The sequence below is a fragment of the Anomaloglossus baeobatrachus genome, chromosome 6 (genome assembly GCF_048569485.1).
Source record: "Anomaloglossus baeobatrachus isolate aAnoBae1 chromosome 6, aAnoBae1.hap1, whole genome shotgun sequence".
In the NCBI taxonomy this organism is placed as follows: domain Eukaryota; kingdom Metazoa; phylum Chordata; class Amphibia; order Anura; family Aromobatidae; genus Anomaloglossus; species Anomaloglossus baeobatrachus.
In genome coordinates this window covers 423,043,941-423,066,352 of record NC_134358.1, presented here as the reverse complement: position 1 = coordinate 423,066,352, position 22,412 = coordinate 423,043,941, and the positions used below count along the sequence as shown (strand labels likewise).

General features: G+C 45.9%; 2 protein-coding genes across 3 annotated transcripts in view; one reads left to right on the top strand and one right to left on the bottom strand.

Moving 5' to 3' along the window:
* Window positions 1-280: 280 nt before the first annotated feature.
* On the bottom strand, window positions 281-17,067 carry KIAA1143 (KIAA1143 ortholog). Of its 2 annotated transcripts, XM_075315172.1 has the most exons (5): window positions 16,963-17,037; window positions 12,366-12,702; window positions 11,619-11,728; window positions 2,478-2,619; window positions 281-1,291 (listed from the first exon to the last, which is right to left on the bottom strand). In XM_075315172.1, exons 3-5 carry the CDS (start codon window positions 11,724-11,726, stop codon window positions 1,086-1,088), a joined length of 456 nt encoding a protein of 151 aa, XP_075171287.1. In that variant the 5' UTR covers window positions 11,727-11,728; window positions 12,366-12,702; window positions 16,963-17,037; the 3' UTR covers window positions 281-1,085. The 2 variants fall into 2 exon arrangements, with proteins under 2 accessions (XP_075171287.1, XP_075171286.1); XM_075315171.1 differs by lacking the exon at window positions 12,366-12,702 and having other exon boundaries at window positions 16,963-17,067.
* Window positions 17,068-17,142: 75 nt separating this feature from the next.
* KIF15 (kinesin family member 15) overlaps window positions 17,143-22,412 on the top strand; it is a 263,264-nt gene continuing 257,994 nt past the window's right edge. The window contains exons 1-3 of the mRNA XM_075315169.1: window positions 17,143-17,290; window positions 19,394-19,427; window positions 21,506-21,692. Of these exons, the coding sequence (XP_075171284.1) occupies window positions 17,272-17,290; window positions 19,394-19,427; window positions 21,506-21,692 (240 nt within the window). The 5' untranslated portion in view covers window positions 17,143-17,271. The remainder of the gene's footprint in view (window positions 17,291-19,393; window positions 19,428-21,505; window positions 21,693-22,412) is intronic.

The following is a 22,412-nucleotide window of genomic DNA, read 5'->3' as shown; positions in this document are numbered from 1 at the left end:
CATCAGACACCTAGTCCTGAAGTGATAATCTCTTGCTGATAAAACATTGAATTTATTGAAACAACACACAGCCTAATAAGTGACATCACTGAAATCAGGGTCTCTGCCCCTACATCATGCTCCTTTCAGATTACATAACAAAAACTTGCTGACAGAGTCTCTAATTTATAAAATAAGTAATTTTACTTCTCCTTCCTGTAAGATCACTTCTGATGCTTCTAGCATTAGAAATGCACTTCTGGAGATTAAATACCTCTTTTAATTAAGCAGAAACGAGAGATGTGTTTGAAAAAGAATCTTTAATAGCTAAAACACATAATTTACACCTGTGTTTTGCTTATATGGAATAAAGCCTTTAGGCTATGTGCCCACGGGACAATGTACCCACGGATATATCCGCAGGTACGTCCGCAGGTTTCCCACAGCTGCTCCCTGGAATCCGCAGCTATCTATTGCTGGGGATTCCAGCGAAATATCTGCGGTAAACCTGTGGACATTCATAAGACCTACCTGCGGAAGGCCAGGCCTCTATCTCCATAGTAGAAAGGCGGGACATCCGCAGGTATTTCTACAAGAATTGACATGCAGTTGTATGCGGCTGCCGGAAATCTGCAGCATATTCCGCAGCCGCACATACCGCACTATTGATACAGCACTCCCCATGTCCTATAAGATAACATGGGGAGTGCCTGTACTTGCTAAAACCTGCAGATTTATCTAGAAAATCCAGATAAATCTGCAGGTTTTCCGCAGCAAAATCCGTGGGTACATTGTCCCATGGGCACATAGCCTTAACGTTCAGAAGATTTGGAGTGCTGGCCCTTTTTTTCAACTTCCTATTTCAATTAAATTAGATGTTTTGTATTTCAAGTTTAAATATTACAAATACATAAAATTATTTTAGCTTACTTTTTTTTTACGTTTATTTTTTTTTTTTTTTTTACAAAGTACAATTAAAAAAAAAAAAAAAAAAAAAGGGTAGGAACAAAAATCCACAAAATATAGTTCATTGTTCGAGCATGATATTTTTTCACCAGTTTGCAACTCTAAAATAAAATCTAAAAATCCAATGACTTATTGGTGATCTAATCTTCATCCTCCTCATCAAACGACAGTAAGCTTGTATTCCGCACTTGCTTTTGGCTGGATTTACAAGATGTTGATTCTTTGCTTTCTTCATCCTTCTTTTTCTTGCTGGAGGATGCATTTATACCTATAAACTTGTCACCCGTGGAACGTTTTGCTGGCTTTTTAAATAGGATCTTTCCATCTGCAGGGGCGGGCTCCTCGTCTAGAAAAATATTCAAGTATTAAATACATAACCAAAATGCACAAGTACTGGTTTTATTAGGAAAACAATTTTAAAGAGTGTGATGCCCAATGGCCATCAGATGTTTAAATTGGGTAGCCATTGGGCATCACGGTGGGCAAATTTTAGGACACACACAGCCAGACACAAGGTGTTGTATTATTTTTACTAGCTCCAACAACCATTTTGATTATCATCCTCCCAGGATAATGTTCTGTACAATTTTAGGATCAAATAGATCTCCCAGTCATGGATTATCATGATCTGTGAGATCTGACTGCCAGGATCTGCGTGGATACTGAAATCAAAGGAGAAGCCACCTGATGCACTGGGAAATACCAAACCAACCCAATTTACTTAGAGATCTGGGTTACCGTTCTTTACAAGTTGAATGGCCGCGTGCGCCAGTGCAAGGCAATAAGTCACAGGGATCCCAGTTTTTTTTCGGTTTTGTGATTGGTCAGGATCCCAATCTTTAGCATGTGTACTAGGAGACACTCATTTTTGCTACTTCATGCCGAAATAACACGTGCAAAAATTTAGATTTATGGGGGCGCAGGCTGAGGAACTAATATATATTTTGTTGAGTCAATCCATCTAAGCTCGCCCCCTCAAAAATAGTCCCTTGAAAATGAAGGGGAAGAAAAGGTATGTTTTGCACAAAGCCAACACCGAGCATCACAAAAACACAAACCCACAGTGAAACATTACGGAGGCAGAATTATTCTTTGAGGCAGTTTTTTGCCAAACAGCCTATGGGAAATCGATCCTAACAAATGAACCTCTATTAACAGATCCTTTTTTCAGTGCTGCACATGCCCAAAATACTAAAGCTGTTAAGCGTCTATAGTAAAAACAGATTTGATAAAACCCGAATCAAAACTGATGCAAAATGAAAACCAAAGTACAGTATCTGTTTTTAAAATGAAATGTTTTTCTTTTGTTTGTTTTTTTGTAAATGATCTGTTCAAAAGCAAAAACTTCAGTTTACAATTTGCATCTACTTTTGCTCTGTCTGTACCAAAAAGTGTTTTTTATTATTACAACCAAATCACAGCCTTAATTGTCACAATATATTACTGGAAGGCTAGTTCTTTTTGGAAGATTCAATTCTTCAGAAAACATTGCTTACACTTCATAAAGAGGTTTACAAAGAGTGTTTACAAACCTTTTGAACTTTTGATTTGCTGCTTGATGTTTAGGACCTCCTCTGCTGACAGGTCGCCCTTCTTCAGCACCACAACCTGCGGTAGTTCATCCTCCTTATCACTGCCATCGCTGTCATCTGCTATTACAGGCAAATCCTGTCGCTGTAGGTCGGGTGGGAGAGGAGAGAGACACAACATCTGAGTATATTCAATATCTCACTTTACTCATTCTGTGACTTTTGCCACAATTGCCACAGAATGAAAAACAAACATTTTTTTGAAATTTGTGTAAATAAATATATATATATATATATATATATATATACACATACATACATACATACATACATACATATACACACACACACACACACACACACACACACACACACACACACACACACACACACACACACACACTAGCTGTACTGCCCCGGCTTCGCCCGGGTTAGTAGCTGCTGCTAACAAAATAGAATGTATTAACAAAAATGTATTCTGCACACAAAAACCACAAAACAAATAGAAATGTAATTATTAAATTGTTGCCTATATTAACCAATCAGAGCTCAGATTAATTAACTGTAGCAAAATTGAAGCTAAGCTGTGATTGGTTGCTATTGGCAGCCTGATAAATCTCCAGGCAACAGAAAGCCCTCCCCTGACAGTATATATTAGCTCACACATACACATAATAGACAGGTCATGTGACTGACAGCTGCCGTATTTCCTATATGGTACATTTGTTGTTCTTGTAGTTTGGCTGCTTATTAATCAGATTTTTATTTTTGAAGGATAATACCAGACTTGTGTGTGTTTTAGGGCGATTATGTGGCGAGGTTGGTGTATGTGTGGTGAGATGTGTGCTGAGGGTGGTATATGTGTTCAAGCACGTGGTAGTGTGTGGCGCATTTTGTGTGTGTTCATATCCCCGAGTACGGTGAGTATCCCATGTCGGGGCCCCACCTTAGCAACTGTACGGTATATACTCTTTGGCGCCATCGCTCTCATTCTTTAAGTCCCCCTTGTTCACATCTGGCAGCTGTCAATTTGCCCCCAACACTTTTCGTTTCACTTTTTCCCCATTATGTAGATAGGGGCAAAATTGATTGGTAAATTGGAACGCGCGGGGTTAAAATTTCGCCTCACAACATAGCACCCGGCGCTCCCCGGGATAGTGACTGTCTCTCTGTTTCTCTCCCATTCTCTGTCTCCCCCTCTGTATATATCTCTGTGTCTCTGTCTCTGTCTCTTTCCCTGTCTGTCTGCCTCTTTGCCTGTCTGTGTCTGCCTCTTTGCCTGTCTGTGTCTGCCTCTTTGCCTGTCTGTGTCTGCCTCTTTGCCTGTCTGTGTCTGCCTCTTTGCCTGTCTGTGTCTGCCTCTTTGCCTGTCTGTGTCTGCCTCTTTGCCTGTCTGTGTCTGCCTCTTTGCCTGTCTGCATTGTGACACGCCAACATTTCATACAAGGGCGTGGCTGCGCATTCTTCTGAAGTTCTGGCTGCACTGTGGCTCCCAGCTCCATTCGCTTTAATGGAGGCAGGATTTTTGGTGAACAACTGTAAAGAGCTGGGTTAAAATTTCCCCTCAAAACATAGCCTATGACGCTCTCCGGGTCCAGAAGTGCGAGTGTGCACAATTTTGTGGCTGTAGCTGCGACGGTGCAGATGCCAATCCCGGACATACACACACACATACACACATTCAGCTTTATATATTAGAGATATTATATTATAATTTATATATATATATATATATATATATATATATATATATATATATATATATATATATATATATATATATATATATATATATATATATATATATATATATATATATAAAAAATTATATACATAACATACACACACAGTACAGACAAAGTTTGGACACACCTCATTCAAAGAGTTTTCTTTATTTTCATGACTCTGAAAATTGTAGATTACCATTGAAGGCATCAAAACTATGAATTAAAACATGTGGAACGAAATACTTAAAGTGTGAAACAACTGAAAATATGTCTTATATTCTAGGTTCTTCAAAGTAGCCACCTTTTGCTTTCATTACTACTTTGCACACTCTTGGCATTGTCTTGATGAGCTTCAAGAGGTAGTCGCCGGAAATGGTTTTCCAACAGTCTTGAAGGAGTTCCCAGAGATGCTTAGCATTTGTTGGCCCTTTTGCCTTCACTCTGCGGTCCAGCTCACCCCAAACCATATCGATTGGGTTTAGGTCTGATGACTGTGAAGACCAGGTCATCTGGCGTAGCACCCCATCTCTCCTTCTTAGTCAAATAGCCCTTACACAGCCTGGAGGTGTGTTTGGTGTCATTATCCTGTTGAAAAATAAATGATGGTCCAACTAAACGCAAACCGGATGGAATAGCACGCCGCTGCAAGATGCTGTGGTAGGCATGCTGGTTCAGTATGCCTTCAATTTTGAATAAATCCCCAACAGTGTCACCAGCAAAGCACCCCCACACCATCACACCTTCTCCTCCATGCTTCACGGTGGGAACCAGGCATGTAGAGTCCATCCGTTCACCTTTTCTACAAAGACACGGTGGTTGGATCCAAAGACCTCAAATTTGGACTCATCAGACCAAAGCACAGATTTCCACTGGTCTAATGTCCATTCCTTGTGTTCTTTAGCCCAAACAAGTCTCTTCTGCTTGTTGCCTGTCCTTAGCAGTGGTTTCCTAGCAGCTATTTTACCATGAAGGCCTGCTGCTCAAAGTCTCCTCTTAACAGTTGTTCTAGAGATGAGAAGGTGTGTCCAAACTTTTGGTCTGTACTGTATATATGTGTATGTGTGTGTGTGTGTGTAAAGAACATTAGTTATATTTTTGGTGTGAATGCTTCTGCTCTCATGATATGTAATGATTGCTCATAAATGGAACACTGTTAAAACTTATGAAACTAAAAGGAATCATTTTCATCAGATTGTAATCTTCATGCTTCTAGATCTTACTTAGCCATCAGTGGTACTTGCTAATCATTATACAGTTTTTTAAGCGTAGTCTAATAGAACATATAAGGGGTAGTGATAAGCGAGCACTACCATGCTCGGGTGCTCGGTACTCCTAACGAGCAGTTAAAGGGGTTATCCGGCTTCTTTTGACTTTTTTTTTATTACCCTATTGGGCTACATTGGGGCAGGTAAGTAGATAGAGAGCACTTACCTGCCCTGCTGTCAGCCCCTCTCCCCGGCTCAGAGTGGTCATGTGACCGCTCCTGACGCAATTTTGCTGCTTCCGGTCATTTCATGTCAACATGGGCAGGGCCATGTTGACATGCAAGTCTGGAACAGCATGTCGCCACCATGCTGGGCGACTACAGTGCGATGAGCCCCGCTCCCCTTCCCTGCACCCTCCCACACATTCCCCCGCACCTCTTACTCTCCCCGCAACCTCCCCCTGCACTGCTGTGGGGTCCGTGACCTGGGGGAGGGGCCTGGCGGGAGCTGCAGCGGTGTCAGCGCCAGCACTGGGCCCCCTGCTCAGGATCGCACATTCAAATGTACCGGCATCACAGATCACAGATGCCGGTACATTTGAAAGTGCTGATGAGAAGCAGCGCAGCGCTGCTTCTCATCACTGTCCCGCTGTCTGTGCTCTCTTCAGCACAGCGGTGACATCACTACTGTGCTGATATGGCCAGAGCACAGACAGCGCGCGAACGTGCGGGAGCGGCGGGGACAGAGGACGGGTGAGTATGTACTCCCTACATGTGTTCCCTATGGGGATGGGGGAAGGGGGGGGGGGGGGGTCGGTGCAGAAGGCCGCATGCGGTACAGAGCCATGTGTGTGTCTGTGTGTGTGTGTGTGCGGTGCAGAGCCCGATGTGCGTGTGTGCGGTGCAGAGCCCGATGTGCGTGTGTGCGGTGCAGAGCCCGATGTGCGTGTGTGCGGTGCAGAGCCCGATGTGCGTGTGTGCGGTGCAGAGCCCGATGTGCGTGTGTGCGGTGCAGAGCCCGATGTGCGTGTGTGTGCGTGTGCGGTGCAGAGCCATATGTGTGCGTGTGCGGTGCAGAGCCATATGTGTGCGTGTGCGGTGCAGAGCCATATGTGTGCGTGTGCGGTGCAGAGCCATATGTGTGCGTGTGCGGTGCAGAGCCATATGTGTGCGTGTGCGGTGCAGAGCCATATGTGTGCGTGTGCGGTGCAGAGCCATATGTGTGCGTGTGCGGTGCAGAGCCATATGTGTGCGTGTGCGGTGCAGAGCCATATGTGTGCGTGTGCGGTGCAGAGCCATATGTGTGCGTGTGCGGTGCAGAGCCATATGTGTGCGGTGCAGAGCCATATGTGTGCGGTGCAGAGCCATATGTGTGCGGTGCAGAGCCATATGTGTGCGGTGCAGAGCCATATGTGTGCGGTGCAGAGCCATATGTGTGCGGTGCAGAGCCATATGTGTGCGGTGCAGAGCCATATGTGTGCGGTGCAGAGCCATATGTGTGCGGTGCAGAGCCATATGTGTGCGGTGCAGAGCCATATGTGTGCGGTGCAGAGCCATATGTGTGCGGTGCAGAGCCATATGTGTGCGGTGCAGAGCCATATGTGTGCGGTGCAGAGCCATATGTGTGCGGTGCAGAGCCATATGTGTGCGGTGCAGAGCCATATGTGTGCGGTGCAGAGCCATATGTGTGCGGTGCAGAGCCATATGTGTGCGGTGCAGAGCCATATGTGTGCGGTGCAGAGCCATATGTGTGCGGTGCAGAGCCATATGTGTGCGGTGCAGAGCCATATGTGTGCGGTGCAGAGCCATATGTGTGCGGTGCAGAGCCATATGTGTGCGGTGCAGAGCCATATGTGTGCGGTGCAGAGCCATATGTGTGCGGTGCAGAGCCATATGTGTGCGGTGCAGAGCCATATGTGTGCGGTGCAGAGCCATATGTGTGCGGTGCAGAGCCATATGTGTGCGGTGCAGAGCCATATGTGTGCGGTGCAGAGCCATATGTGTGCGGTGCAGAGCCATATGTGTGCGTGTGCGGTGCAGAGCCATATGTGTGCGTGTGCGGTGCAGAGCCATATGTGTGCGTGTGCGGTGCAGAGCCATATGTGTGCGTGTGCGGTGCAGAGCCATATGTGTGCGGTGCAGAGCCATATGTGTGCGGTGCAGAGCCATATGTGTGCGGTGCAGGGCCATATGTGTGCGTGTGCGGTGCAGAGCCATATGTGCCTGTGCGGTGCAGAGCCATATGTGCCTGTGCGGTGCAGAGCCATATGTGCCTGTGCGGTGCAGAGCCATATGTGCCTGTGCGGTGCAGAGCCATATGTGCCTGTGCGGTGCAGAGCCATATGTGCCTGTGCGGTGCAGAGCCATATGTGCCTGTGCGGTGCAGAGCCATATGTGCGTGTGTGTGGTGCAGAACCATATGTGCGTGTGTGTGGTGCAGAGCCATATGTGCGTGTGTGTGGTGCAGAGCCGTGTGTGTGTGTGTGTGTGGTGCAGAGCCATATGTGTGCGTGTGCGGTGCAGAGCCCGATGTGGTGTGCGGTGCAGAGCCCGATGTGGGGCTGTTATTTGCAATGCTGTAGTGATAACAGGTCAGTGCTGAGGCTGAATACTGACAGGGAATGTGTGTGCAGGGGGCGAGGCTGGACACTGAGGCCGGGCGGTGCCAGCTCTGACTGGGAGGTTTGGCACAGGAAGTGGTCAGTTTGCTAGAGCTGAATGTAAACAAGGAGCTGCAGAGAATAAAGGGTGAATTCAGGAGGAACAAAAGTTAGAAAACAAAAGATAACAATGTAGGGGTGTTTTATATGACAATACAGCACAGATTAGCTTCACAAAAATTTTTGAGTTTATGTCGGACAACTCCTTTAATGTTCGGATGGGCGCAACTCAAGTACCAGAGTATAATGGAAGTCAATGGGGGTCTTGTTATTTTTCTGGAAGATTTCCTTGAAAAATGATCAAGACCCCCAACTGACTTCCTTATACTTGGGTACTCAAGTTGCGTCCATCTAAGCATCCAATTGCTCGTTACAAGACCCGAGCTCCCAAGCACGGTAGTGGACGGTTAATCACTAATAAGCGGTGATACTGATTCACAGTGGGACAAATTTATTGAAATTTTACTTACACATTGTAAACACAGATGCACCAATTTTATCCCTTAATGATTTATAAATAGTGCCTCTAGAGACACTTTTCTATTCTTATTTATCAATGCTCTGCCTATTGGTTGGCTTACGTTCAACATATGTCATAATTTTGGTGCAGTGCATTTAAGGTCACCACGTGTTTCCAGTCAAGCCCAGTACTTTTTTCTAGGCCAAGCCTAAAGTGTCTAAGCCACATACTAAATGTGGTGCAGGCATGTCCAACAATTTCACTGGTGCAAAGTCAGCCAGAATTCAATGGGGAGAGACTTGTCAGCCACGGTGATCGGGAGGGAGACAAGTTGCCACCGACCTGCCTGTTCAAATAGTCCTCACAGACTCAGTCAACGGTCGGCTTTTCTCCGGAAAGGCTGCAGTGTTTCAAAGTGAACCATACACGGCTGCAATAATGAACACCGTGTCTGATCCATGTCGTCAGTGGCTCAGGAAACAGGCATCTGATGACAGGTCCCCTTTAGTAAACCCTTCCCAAAAGATTAACATACAGTGCTGGCCAAAAGTATTGGCACCCCTGCAATTCTGTCAGATAATACGGTTTCTTCTTGAAAATGATTGCAATCACAAATTCTTTGGTATTATTATCTTCATTTAATTTGTCTTCAATGAAAAAATAAAAAAAATTGTCATAAAGCCAAATTGGACATAATTCCACACCAAACATAAAAAAGGGGGTGGACAAAAGTATTGGCACTGTTTGAAAAATCATGTGATGCTTCTCTAATTTGTGTAATTAACAGCACCTGTAACTTACCTGTGGCACCTAACAGGTGTTGGCAATAACTAAATCACACTAGCAGCCAGTTGACATGGATTAAAGTTGACTCAACCTCTGTCCTGTGTCCTTGTGTGTACCACATGAGCATGGAGAAAAGAAAGAAGACCAAAGAACTGTCTGAGGACTTGAGAATCCAAATTTTGAGGAAGCATGAGCAATCTCAAGGCTACAAGTCCATCTCCAAAGACCTGAAAGTTCCTGTGTCCACGGTGCGCAGTGTTATCAAGACGTTTAAAGCCCATGGCAATGTGGCTAACCTCCCTAGATGTGGAAGGAAAAGAAAAATTGATAAGAGATTTCAACGAGTTCAAGCTGCCCTGCAGTCCGAGGGTACAACAGTGTCAACCCGTACTACCGTCGGCGGCTGAATGAAAAGGGACTGTATGGTAGGATACCCAGGAAGACCCCACTTCTTACCACGAGACATAAAAAAGCCAGGCTGGAGTTTGCCAAAACTTACCCGAGAAAGCCTAAAACGTTTTGGAAGAATGTTCTCTGGTCAGATGAGACAAAAGTAGAGCTTTTTGGGAAAAGCCATCAACATAGAGTTTACAGGGAAAAAAAAAAAAAGGAGGCATTCAAAGAAAAGAACACGGTCCCTACAGTCAAACATGGCGGAGGTTCCCTGATGTTTTGGGGTTGCTTTGCTGCCTCTGGCACTGGACTGCTTGACCGTGTGCATGGCATTATGAAGTCTGAAGACTACCAACAAATTTTGCAGCATAATGTAGGGCCCAGTGTGAGAAAGCTGGGTCTCCCTCAGAGGTCATGGGTCTTCCAGCAGGACAATGGCCCAAAACACACTTCAAAAAGCAATAGAAAATGGTATGATAGAAAGCACTGGAGACTACTAAAGTTGCCAGCAATGAGTCCAGACCTGAATCCCATAGAACACCTGTGCAGAGATCTCAAACTGGCAGTTTGGAGAAGGCACCCTTCAAATCTCAGGGACCTGGAGCAGTTTGCCAAAGAAGAATGGTCTAAAATTCCAGCAGAGCATTGTAAGAAACTCATTGATGGTTACCGGAAGCGGTTGTTCGCAGTTTATTTTGGCTAAAGGTTGTGCAACCAAGTATTAGGCTAAAGGCCACTTTACACGCTGCGATATCGGTACCGATATCGCTAGCGTGGGTACCCGCCCCCATCTGTTGTGCGACACGGGTAAAATCGCTGCCCGTGCCGCACAACATCGCCCAGACCTGTCACACATACTTACCTGCCCGGCGACGTCGCTGTGACCAGCGAACCGCCTCCTTTCTAAGGGGGCAGTTCGTTCAGCGTCACAGCAACGTCACAGCTGCGTCACTGAACCGCCGCCCAATAGAAGCGGAGGGGTGGAGATGAGCGAGACGTAACATCCAGCCCACCTCCTTCCTTCCGCATAGCGGCCGGGACGCAGGTAAGGAGACGTTCCTCGTTCCTGCGGTGTCACACGGAGCGATGTGTCCTGCCGCAGGAACGAGGAACAACCTCGTTACTGCTGCAGTAACGATTTTTGAGAACGGACCCCCATGTCACTGATGAGCGATTTTGCAACGATGCAAAATCGCTCATAGGCGTCACACGCAACGGCATCGCTAATGCGGCCGGATGTGCGTCACCAATTCCGTGACCCCAACGAGTTCGCATTAGCGATGTCGTAGCGTGTAAAGCCCCCTTAAGGGTGCCAAAACATTTTTGTCTGGCCCATTTTTGGAGTTTTGTGTGAAATGATCAATGATTTGATTTTTGTTTCATTCTCTTTTGTGTTTTTTCATTGCAAGAAAAATATATGAAGATAATAATACCAAAGAATTTGTGATTGCAATCATTTTCAAGAACAAACTGAGTATTATCTGACAGAATTGCAGGGGTGCCAATACTTTTGGCCAGCACTGTATGATCATATACTGTATTCCACTTTCCTGATGAACAAAACTTTTAACCAAGCATTGAAGATGCTTCATTGATTCAAAGTGAAATATTACCGAGAGAACAAAAACACTAAAAGGGTATGTACAAATACAAGAATAGCGGGTAACTTCATGATTGTTGAGGTTCTGTCCACATGGACCCCAATAGAGCAGAGGTCGAGCATGCGCACCGCTAGTAAACGCATTCTTAACGGATGCAACAAAGACCAGCGCGCGCAGCTCTCACCTATCTCTGACGCTCCCATTAAGTGATCTGACCTTCAGGGATCAGGAATTTTGTTTGTTTTTTTTTAGGGACCATATACTAGGTTTCTACTAAAGCAAGACTAATGTAAGGTGAAACTACAAAACATACCTTGGTGTCCACGGTTGGCCCCTCTTTGTAGCCAACATCCTTTTTAAACTTTTTCAGGAAAGACGGCTCTGAGGGTTTCACATACGACACTTGATTTCTCTTACTCATGGCTGAAAAGTATTAAATTAGGAGATTGTGTTGAACATATAACAAGAAATCACCGCATAGTAATCCACAAAGTACTTTACCAATAGGAGGACATGTGGATAATACCGTGTTTCCCCGAAAGTAAGGCCCTGTCTTACATTAATTTTACCCCCAAAAGTCCCACCCTGCCTTACTTTCGGGGGAGGCCTTACATTGGAAAAAAAATGACAATCCTCCCCCCTGCAGCCTCCCCATTGTTTGGGATCAGGCATCCACCCCATCCTCCCCCCTGCAGCCTCCCCATTGTTTGGGATCAGGCATCCACCCCATCCTCCCCCCTGCAGCCTCCCCATTGTTTGGGATCAGGCATCCACCCCTTCCTCCCCCCTGCAGACTCCCCATTGTTTGGGATCAGGCATCCACCCCATCCTCCCCCCTGCAGCCTCCCCATACAGTGGTTCTGCCCCCCACTCTGCCACCACACACACTGACACATACGGTACCGGTACAGCCCCACACGGCACCCACACATATCGTACCGGTACCGTACACACACACACACACACACACACACACACACTGACACATACAGCCCCATACACATACCGTACACACACACACACACACACACACACACACACACACAGTTTCGGAACTTACCGTTACTTGTGCCGGGCTGACGATTCGGATGCCGGGGACGCTGGACCAATCGGAGCGAGCCTGCAGGCGGTGACGTCGCGGCTGATTTCGGCCAATCAGCTGCGAGCCGGCTGATTCGGCCAATCAGCTGCGAGCCGGCTGACTGGCCAATCGCAGCTCGAGCTGAGGGCCAATCAGCTGCGAGCCGGCTGACTGGCCAATCACAGCTCGAGCTCAGGGCCAATCAGCTGCGAGCCGGCTGACTGGCCAATCACAGCTCGAGCTGATGGCCAGCAGGGAGCCTTGCGGGGGCCATTCACCGGAGGCGGACCACGGGTGGCACGAGACTGGAGAAGGCCTGGATGGAGCGAGGGAACAGCGGTAAGTTCCTGTACTTTCCCCAGGGACCCCCACCCATAGGCGGCCTTACATTCCCCGCCCCCCCCCCCGCTACCCTGCCCTACAATCGGGGGGTGCCCTACATTGGCGGACCCCCCCGAAACCCCCACCCTGCCTTACTTTCGGGGGGGTCCTACTTTCGGGGAAACACGGTATCAAAGGGCATCAATAGTTAAGCTTCATCAAATTTTTCAACATTGCCATAGGTACAGTGGCGCAGTGTGGGATCCCAGCATCTGGGGCAAAGCAAAGGAAGGGGACTTGAACTCTACTGCCTCCTACTGAAAGTAGCAATCCTAAAAGTCAATATTGACCCTTTGCCATATGACTTAGGGTACCTTCACACTTAGCGATGCAGCAGCGATCCGACCAGCGATCTGACCTGGTCAGGATCGCTGCTGCATCGCTACATGGTCGCTGGTGAGCTGTCAAACAGGCAGATCTCACCAGCGACCAGTGAACAGCCCCCAGCCAGCAGCGACGTGCAAGCGACGCTGCGCTTGCACGGAGCTGCCGCCTGGAAGCTGCGGAGACTGGTAACTAAGGTAAACATCGGGTATGGTTACCCGATGTTTACATTAGTTACCAGCGCACAGCTGTGTGTGCAGGGAGCAGGGAGCCGCGCACACTGAGCGCTGGCTCCTTGCTCTCCTACCATAGCTACAGTACACATCGGGTTAATTAACCCGATGTGTAATGCAGCTACATGTGCAGAGAGCAGGGAGCCGCGCACACTGCTTAGCGCTGGCTCCTTGCTCTCCTAGCTGCTGTACACATCGGGTTAATTAACCCGATGTGTACAGCAGCTACATGTGCAGAGAGCCGGAGCCGGCAGCACAGGCAGCGTGAGAGCTGCAGATGCTGGTAACTAAGGTAAATATCGGGTAACCACCTTGGTTACCCGATGTTTATCTTGGATACAGCTTACCTCAGCTGTCAGACGCCGGCTCCTGCTCCCTGCTCGCTTCATTTGTCGCTCTCTCGCTGTCACACACAGCGATCTGTGTGTCACAGCAGGAGAGCGGCTTTGAAGAAAACGAACCAGGGCTGTGTGTAACGAGCAGCGATCTCGCAGCAGGGGCCAGATCGCTGCTCAGTGTCACACACAGCGAGATCGCTAATGAGGTCACTGCTGCGTCACAAAAAGCGTGACTCAGCAGCGATCTCGGCAGCGAGCTCGCTGTGTGTGAAGCACCCCTTAGAATAGAAGCCAAACCAGAATCTCAATTTGCGTAAACAGTGTTGCCCCTCATACGTGCAAAGTATGAGATCTGATTCGGCTATGTGAAAGGCTAAGAATGGGATCTAAGTGGTAACATTTCTCCTATGGAGAATTACATTCCTGACATGCCAGTGTAAGGAGGCTTATAAGCCATGCAATGCTCCCTTGAGATATTAAACAAGCAAATTGTGTCTTCAGGGAGGAAGAAAACTTGCACTCTAGTTCCTCCTATTAAAAGTAGTAATGATAAAGGTCAATATCGACCTATAATGATCCTTGCCATGTGACTTAGGATAAAAGCCAAACCAGAATCTCAACCTGCAGACACTGTTGCCACTTATTAGTGCGAAGTATGAGATCTTATTTGGCTAAGTGAGAGGCTAGTATCTAAGTGGTAAGGCTTCTCCGTGTGGAGAGTGACATACCAGTGTAAGGAGGCTTATAAGCCATGCAATGCTCCTCTGGGAATGTAAATATGCAAACTGCCTCTTTTGGGGGGGGGGGTCTTTGATCTCTAGTGCCTGCCATTCCTATGTCCTTACACTGACATATCTAGCATGTTGCTCTCCACATGGAGAAATGTGACCCTTAGGCTATGTTCACACACGGCATTTTTTACCTGCGGTTTTGGTGCGTTTTTGCTGCAGAAATTTCTTGAGAAATTATTGTAACCTTTCTGCAGACATTCCCCAGCAAAACCTATAGGGAAAAAAAATTAGCTGTGCGCACACTGTTTTTTCTTAAGAAAATTCTTTCAGTAGATTTTCTTAAGAAAAAGAATGAGCATGTCACTTCTTTTCTGCAGCGAACTGCGTTATTCACTCCATTGACTGTAATGTAATCATGAAATAGCGCAGGAATAACGCAGGTAGCAAGTGATGTGCGTTATTCCTGTGTTATTCCTGCGTTATACCTGCGTTATTCCCGCGTTATTTTGCATTTTCGGGACATAGTGTACTTCCCTGCACTGCGTTTTGCAGGGAAGTGATGTCACTAGGACAGGAAGAGGAGAAAAAAAAAAAAGCTTGTGCTCCGCTGTATTTTTACCTTCCAGCCGGGTAAACACACAGTGGCGGCCCGGTATTCTCAGGCTGGGAACAGCGAGGGACAAGGTTAATGCCCCCTCCCTCCCGCAGCCGAGAATATCAGCCCGCAGCTGCCCCGGGACTGTCACATCCATTATGCGACAGTCCCGCAGTGTACCCGGCTCTTCCAGATGCCGTGATGCGGGGGCAATACAGGTAATATGGAGTTAACGGCAGCCAATAGCTGCCGCTAAGTCCAAGATTAGTGATGGAAGCGTCTATGACACGCCGTCACTAATCTGTAAGTGAAAGTAAAGAAACACACATACACCGAAAAATCCTTTAATTTGAATAAAAGACAAAAAGCCCCTCTTTCTTTAGTGTATTAAACCCCCCGAAACACACAGCTCCAACGTAATCCACAGCGATGTCCCGCGGCGCTTCCAGCACTGCTCCAGACGTGTGTGACAGTTCTTCACGCAGCCTCGGTCAGGGAGCGAGTCCTGAATGCGGCTCCTGAGCGAGGCTGCGGGGAACTACAGGACATTTCTCACGGCCGCTGATGTGAACACACTACCGGCCGCGAGAAGTGCAGTGTGTGTGTGTGGGGGGGGGGGGGGACGTCATAAATAAAGCTGGAATATCTATCTATTAACTATCTCTATCTATCTATTATCTATATCTATCTATCCATCTTTTCTATCTATCTATACCCCTAAATATCTATCATCTATCTTTCTATATTATCTATCTTTCTATATTATCTATCTATCCCCATCCATCTATTATCTAGCTATTATCTATCTATACCCCTAAATATCATCTATCTATATCCCTCTATTATCTATATCTATCCCTCTATTATCTAACTATCTATTCCCCTAAATATCTATTATCTATCCCTCTATCATATATTTATCTCTGTATTATCTATTATTTTTTTTTCATTTTCAATGTGCTTTATTGCTGTAAAGGCATTAAAAAACGCAGGGACCAACATGAAAAAAACGCACCAAAAACGCACCTGCGTTATTGGTGTTTAACGCAGGTGCGCTAATCCTTCACTCAAGAAATTTCTTAAGAAAAATCATTTTTCTAGTGTGAACATAGCCTTAGACCGTGGGGCAAGGCAAGCAGCTTGCACCCTCTAGCACATGAGCACCCAGAGTCTTTCACCAGTTCTGTATTGAACCTCTAATCCTATAAGCTCATGTATCTGAATTTGAGGAAAATGCTCATGTAATTAGTCTTGCGCTCTGATCTCCTAGTTTGTTACTGCGTTTTGCATTACGCAAAGTTTTACTAATAAGTTAGAAATGGTTATATAATTTTTGTAACTTACTAGATTTTCACATGGTAACATTTCTATTACCTCAGCTGCAGCCTAATCTCATCCCTATCACTAGCCTAGTTAGAAAAGGTGGAAAAATAGCTGTTAGTAATAAAGAGTCCAGAGTCCTGTACACGATTCCAAAAGTTACTTCTTTCATTCGCTGCTTTCTGCCTATGCAGAGTGCAGTAGTCAAAAATGAGTATTCATAGGCACTCTGCATAGGCAACAACTTGATATGTCATAGCTCACTATGCAGCCACAGATGACAGCACCAGGTGGGCACCATTGTACCAATAAGTAAAGGCACCACTCGGGGGAGAAACTATGTGCCCACATAGACTTTAGCGCCCTGGGCGGCCATTCATGTACACTCTTTCCCAATACTACTACATAGGTGTCAAAACAATGAGGGCTTTGTCTCCCACCAGACTGATTTTATCATTACCAACATGCTCACCACAGACACTGACAACACTGTAACTGCAGGTGCCTGCTGGGAGCGTCAGGTCTGTCAGTTACCAGAAACCATCACAGTCATAGGATAAATCGTATAAAACACATGGCGGGGACAGAGCTTCACATTAGAAGCCGCAGACCGTCCACACCACACTGCAGCACGGAGCGGAGACCAGAACTCACCTCTCCTGAGACAGACACACACACAGCGCGACTACCCACAATTCATTGCGTAGTTCTAAACAAGCGACAACCGGCAGACGGTGGCCCGAGAGGGACAGTCCAACTAGAGCGATGGAGTAGTGGACTACACAAAGATGGCCGCCGGAGCCGCGCACACTGGGTCCGTTTCCGCAAGTGGGAGGGGCTTAGTGACAGCTACTCAATGTCTCTTGGAAGCGCCAAATTTGAAGCTTCCGCCATTTTGGTTTTTGGAAGAAGGAAAAGAGCGAATCCATATATAACGGAGAGAGACGTGACAGGACGAGGAGGATGGCGCCGGGAACCAAAGGTATGAGCGGCAGAGCCAGGACAGTGATGTGGCGCCGTGTCTGCCTATATATGATATGTGTGTGTACACTCAGCTCCACTGTCCATACACATTGTAATGTGTGTGTGTGTATGTATATGTGTGCATATATATATATAATATATTATACATACACACACACTCACCAACCTCCCCTCTCCGTATATATATATAGAACACGCACCGACCTCCCCTCTCCGTATATATATAGAACACGCACCGACCTCCCCTCTCCGTATATATATATAGAACACGCACCGACCTCCCCTCTCCGTATATATATATAGAACACGCACCGACCTCCCCTCTCCGTATATATATATAGAACACGCACCGACCTCCCCTCTCCGTATATATATAGAACACGCACCGACCTCCCCTCTCCGTATATATATATAGAACACGCACCGACCTCCCCTCTCCGTATATATATAGAACACGCACCGACCTCCCCTCTCCGTATATATATATAGAACACGCACCGACCTCCCCTCTCCGTATATATATATAGAACACACACCGACCTCCCCTCTCCGTATATATATATAGAACACGCACCGACCTCCCCTCTCCGTATATATATATAGAACACGCACCGACCTCCCCTCTCCGTATATATATATATAGAACACGCACCGACCTCCCCTCTCCGTATATATATATATATATAGAACACGCACCGACCTCCCCTCTCCGTATATATATATAGAACACGCACCGACCTACCCTCTATATATATATATATATATATATATATATATATATATATATAGAGCACGCACCGACCTCCCCTCTCCGTATATATATATAGAACACGCACCGACCTCCCCTCTCCGTATATATATATATAGAACACGCACCGACCTCCCCTCTCCGTATATATATATAGAACACGCACCGACCTCCCCTCTCCGTATATATATATAGAACACGCACCGACCTCCCCTCTCCGTATATATATATATAGAACACGCACCGACCTCCCCTCTCCGTATATATATATAGAACACGCACCGACCTCCCCTCTCCATATATATATATAGAACACGCACCGACCTCCCCTCTCCGTATATATATATAGAACACGCACCGACCTCCCCTCTCCGTATATATATATATAGAACACGCACCGACCTCCCCTCTCCGTATATATATATAGAACACGCACCGACCTCCCCTCTCCGTATATATATATAGAACACGCACCGACCTCCCCTCTCTATATATATATATATATATATATATATATATATATATATATATATATATATATATATATATATATAGAGCACGCACCGACCTCCCCTCTCCGTATATATATATAGAACACGCACCGACCTCCCCTCTCTATATATATATATATATATATATATATATATATATAGAACACGCACCGACCTCCCCTCTCCGTATATATATATAGAACACGCACCGACCTCCCCTCTCCGTATATATATATAGAACACGCACCGACCTCCCCTCTCCGTATATATATATATAGAACACGCACCGACCTCCCCTCTCCGTATATATATATAGAACACGCACCGACCTCCCCTCTCCGTATATATATATAGAACACGCACCGACCTCCCCTCTCCGTATATATATATAGAACACGCACCGACCTCCCCTCTCCGTATATATATATAGAACACGCACCGACCTCCCCTCTCCGTATATATATATATAGAACACGCACCGACCTCCCCTCTCCGTATATATATATAGAACACGCACCGACCTCCCCTCTCCGTATATATATATATATAGAACACGCACCGACCTCTCCTCTCCGTATATATATATCCGTATATATATATATATATATATATATATATAGAACACGCACCGACCTCCCCTCTCCGTATGTATATAACACGCACCGACCTCCCCTCTCCTATATATATATAGAACACGCACCGACCTCCCCTCTCCTATATATATATATAATCACGCACCGACCTCCCCTCTCCTATATATATATCTCTCTATCACGCATCAACCTCTGTTCAGAGTATAATTGTATAATTTCTTCAGAAATTAAAATTCTTGAGCTTGTACTAATTGTTTGTTTGTTTTTAGGTGACCCGCTAGATGTTACTACAAGTTTATCAAGGTATCTGTGTTATTATTGAACATATGAATATAGTCAGTTGTATTTTTTTTTTTGTCAGTTAACCCTTTCCCAACATAGCATGTTAGGGTATGTGCCCACGATCAGGACTCTCTTCATGGGATTTCAAGAAATCCCATCCACTATGCTTGTACTGTACAACGCTGCGTTTTGGACGCAGCTTAAGCATGCTAGATCCACGCTGCAAACACTGATCATGGGCACGCAGCCTAATATTACATGCCTTTGATCCCCATGTATACAGACTATAACACAACAGCAAATGGAGTCCGCTCTTATCGCTACTGTGTAACCATTGAAGTGGCAATGCCTGCCTGTGTACACAGCTCCCATAGTCCATCCACACCCACCCTCTGACAGCCGGTTGCAGATGGATCTTCACCCTATAGCTGCCATAGTCCTCTCGTGAAGACCAATCTGTAGCTGGGCTTCATCACAGGATGCTATGTTGACTGTATAATACAGTACAATTACTCTATATGGTAGACGAGATCAAGCAATCACAGGGAGAAGATCCCCTGGGGGAAAAAAAAGTATAAAGTGTAAAAAGATCTCTCCTAGTTTGAAAATAAAGTAATAAAAATAAAGTAAGCATGTTTGGTATTACTACATCCAAAAATGTCCCATTAATCACAATGTAAGATTAATCTATATGGTAAACACCATAAAGAGAAAAAAAAAGCGTGAAAAAATGTTTTTTTTTTGTTTTTTTTTATAGCCACCCTCCCTAAAGTTTGCATTAGAAAGCAATAAATGGCAATGCAAAAAATAAGCCCTCACATAGGTAAATCCAGCGTCCTGAGACTGATGGGGCTGAAGGGAGGCGGCTCCTCTGAATGGTGTAACGGCTTTCTGTAAACTCTGCACTTGCTTCTTGAGGATCTGCTGATTTCTTCTGACCCTTTGTTTCAGCTATTAGTGGATGTCTCAGGACCTCAACCCCCTACAGATCAAAGCATTTGACATTATAGCTATAAGGCTATGTGCCCACACTGCGGAAAATGCGCGGATTTTGCCGCGGATTTCTCGCGGAAAAGCCGCGGATTTTCCAGAAATCTGCAGCACAGCTACTCCCCAGCCATTTCTATGGCATTTGGGAAATGCTGTGCCCACGCTGCGGATTTTTCCACAGCGGAAATCGTGCGGATTTTCGTGCGGAAAAATCTGCAGCATGTCAATTATTTTTGCGGATTTTTCCGCAGGGTCCCATAGACTTACCTGCCTTGATAGAGACCCGAGTCACTTTCACCGTCCGGTGTAGCTGCAGCGGCAGCAGCGCGGTGGATCCAGCCAGGTACAGGAAGGAAGAGTTGGGCGGGGCCTGCACGAGCTCCGGTCATGTGACAGCCGGAGCTAGTGCAGGCCCGCCCACCTCCAGCACAGTGAACCAGACGCTGCCTGACAGTGACCCGGCCGCCGGAAAGCGAGGTGCTGCATGATGAAGGTACGTATGAGCACCCCGATCACTGCAGCACTTGTTCTGCATTGAGGATGCAGTGCCGAAGCCATGGTACTGTATCCTCAATGCAGAATGCCCGCAGCATATCCGCACGACATTCCGCTGTATATCCGCAGCATTGAAACAGAGAAAGTTCTGTTGCAGATTTCTGGGAGCACCTGCGGAATGTCTTGCGGATATAACCGCAGGACACTGTCCCCGTGGGCACATAGCCTAAGAAAGCATATAGTTCCGCCTCAATAGAGGAGTGACGTTGGCACCTATCCCAAAACCTGGAGTCTGATCTTCCATTTCATTTGCTTAATAACTTGTCCAAAAAACATTTTATGAAGTTTAGTTAAGCAGTCTCCTTATGTTTTAAAAATGGTAACCTTTTCAATATTTAATATCCGTGTCATCATAGAAGCAAAACACATCCTCATAGGTAAAAACACATAGAAAACAATGCAAGCAGTAATAAATCTGTTCAGGCTCTGTGGCTTCATGGCTCCTGAATTTGTCCCACACGGAGTCTTGCCACTTCTGCCACTTTGTTTTTTTCCTTTTGTGTTGAGACAGAGAAGTGTTTCAGATGATCACAATTTTTCTTCTCACTTTACAGCCCTGAAGGTGATGCCATAAAAGTTTTTGTGAGAATTCGTCCCCCTATAGAAGGAAATCTGGCTGGAGGTGATGGGGATCAAGGGCTCTGTCTGTCTGTGTTAACCCCAAAAACAATCCGTCTTCATTCCAAACCTGAGCCGAAAATGTTTACCTTTGATCATGTGGCCAATATGGATGCAACTCAGGTCAGTATAGGATCAGCTGGTAATGTCTTCAGTAGTGTCTTCTGTGTGGAGGGGTCAGGATAGCAATCTTTGCCTCTGTCCACATCTATGTTTAGTTGACTCTACATGCTGTCCCAACTGGCCTTATTGCTTTTAAGGGGCTTTTGGTAAAAAGGGTTTTCTAATTCAGAAAGCTCTTTGTTCTTGGCTGCATTTGTTTTGAAAAGATATAAACAGTGGACAGGCTCAGTCACAAAGCATATAACACGGCTGAGTGCTCACTCACACGAGCATATATCACAGCCAAGTGCTATCTGATGTTTTATCGGGGAAAAAAAAAAAACTAAAAAGAGGAATATAATTTCCTCCAAAAAATCCGTTACAGCAACAAGAGGGCAGCAGCTTTAACCTGCCCAGGTCAAAGGATCTAATGCACTGATGGGATGCAGCAAAGCCCCCCAATAAAGATGGAGGCAACACAGGGGCAAAACGTTTTGCATCTATCTGCGATCACTCGGACCAGTTATTCTATGGGGCATTGCAAATCTGTTTTTTTTTTTCTCATGCTAATTCAGCATGAAAAAACAATCACAGCATGCTGCAAGTGACAGCGCATATCTGACAGCGCGAACCTATTCAATTCTATGGGAGCTTGATTGCGCTCGGATGTCGCAGTCCAATATTCGCACAGACAGGCAATGGAGAAGATGGAGGAATTAAGTTCTCCATCTTCTCCGCATC

Bases quoted from the DNA above. Each gene is read 5' to 3' on its own strand.
- KIAA1143 (XM_075315171.1), bottom strand. From the start codon at position 11,726: ATGAGTAAGAGAAATCAAGTGTCGTATGTGAAACCCTCAGAGCCGTCT. The intron at 2,620-11,618 runs GTATGTTTTGTA...CCCGACCTACAG, and splicing joins GGCCAACCGTGGACACCAAG to CGACAGGATTTGCCTGTAAT. The intron at 1,292-2,477 runs GTTTGTAAACAC...ATATTTTTCTAG, and splicing joins GCAAATCAAAAGTTCAAAAG to ACGAGGAGCCCGCCCCTGCA.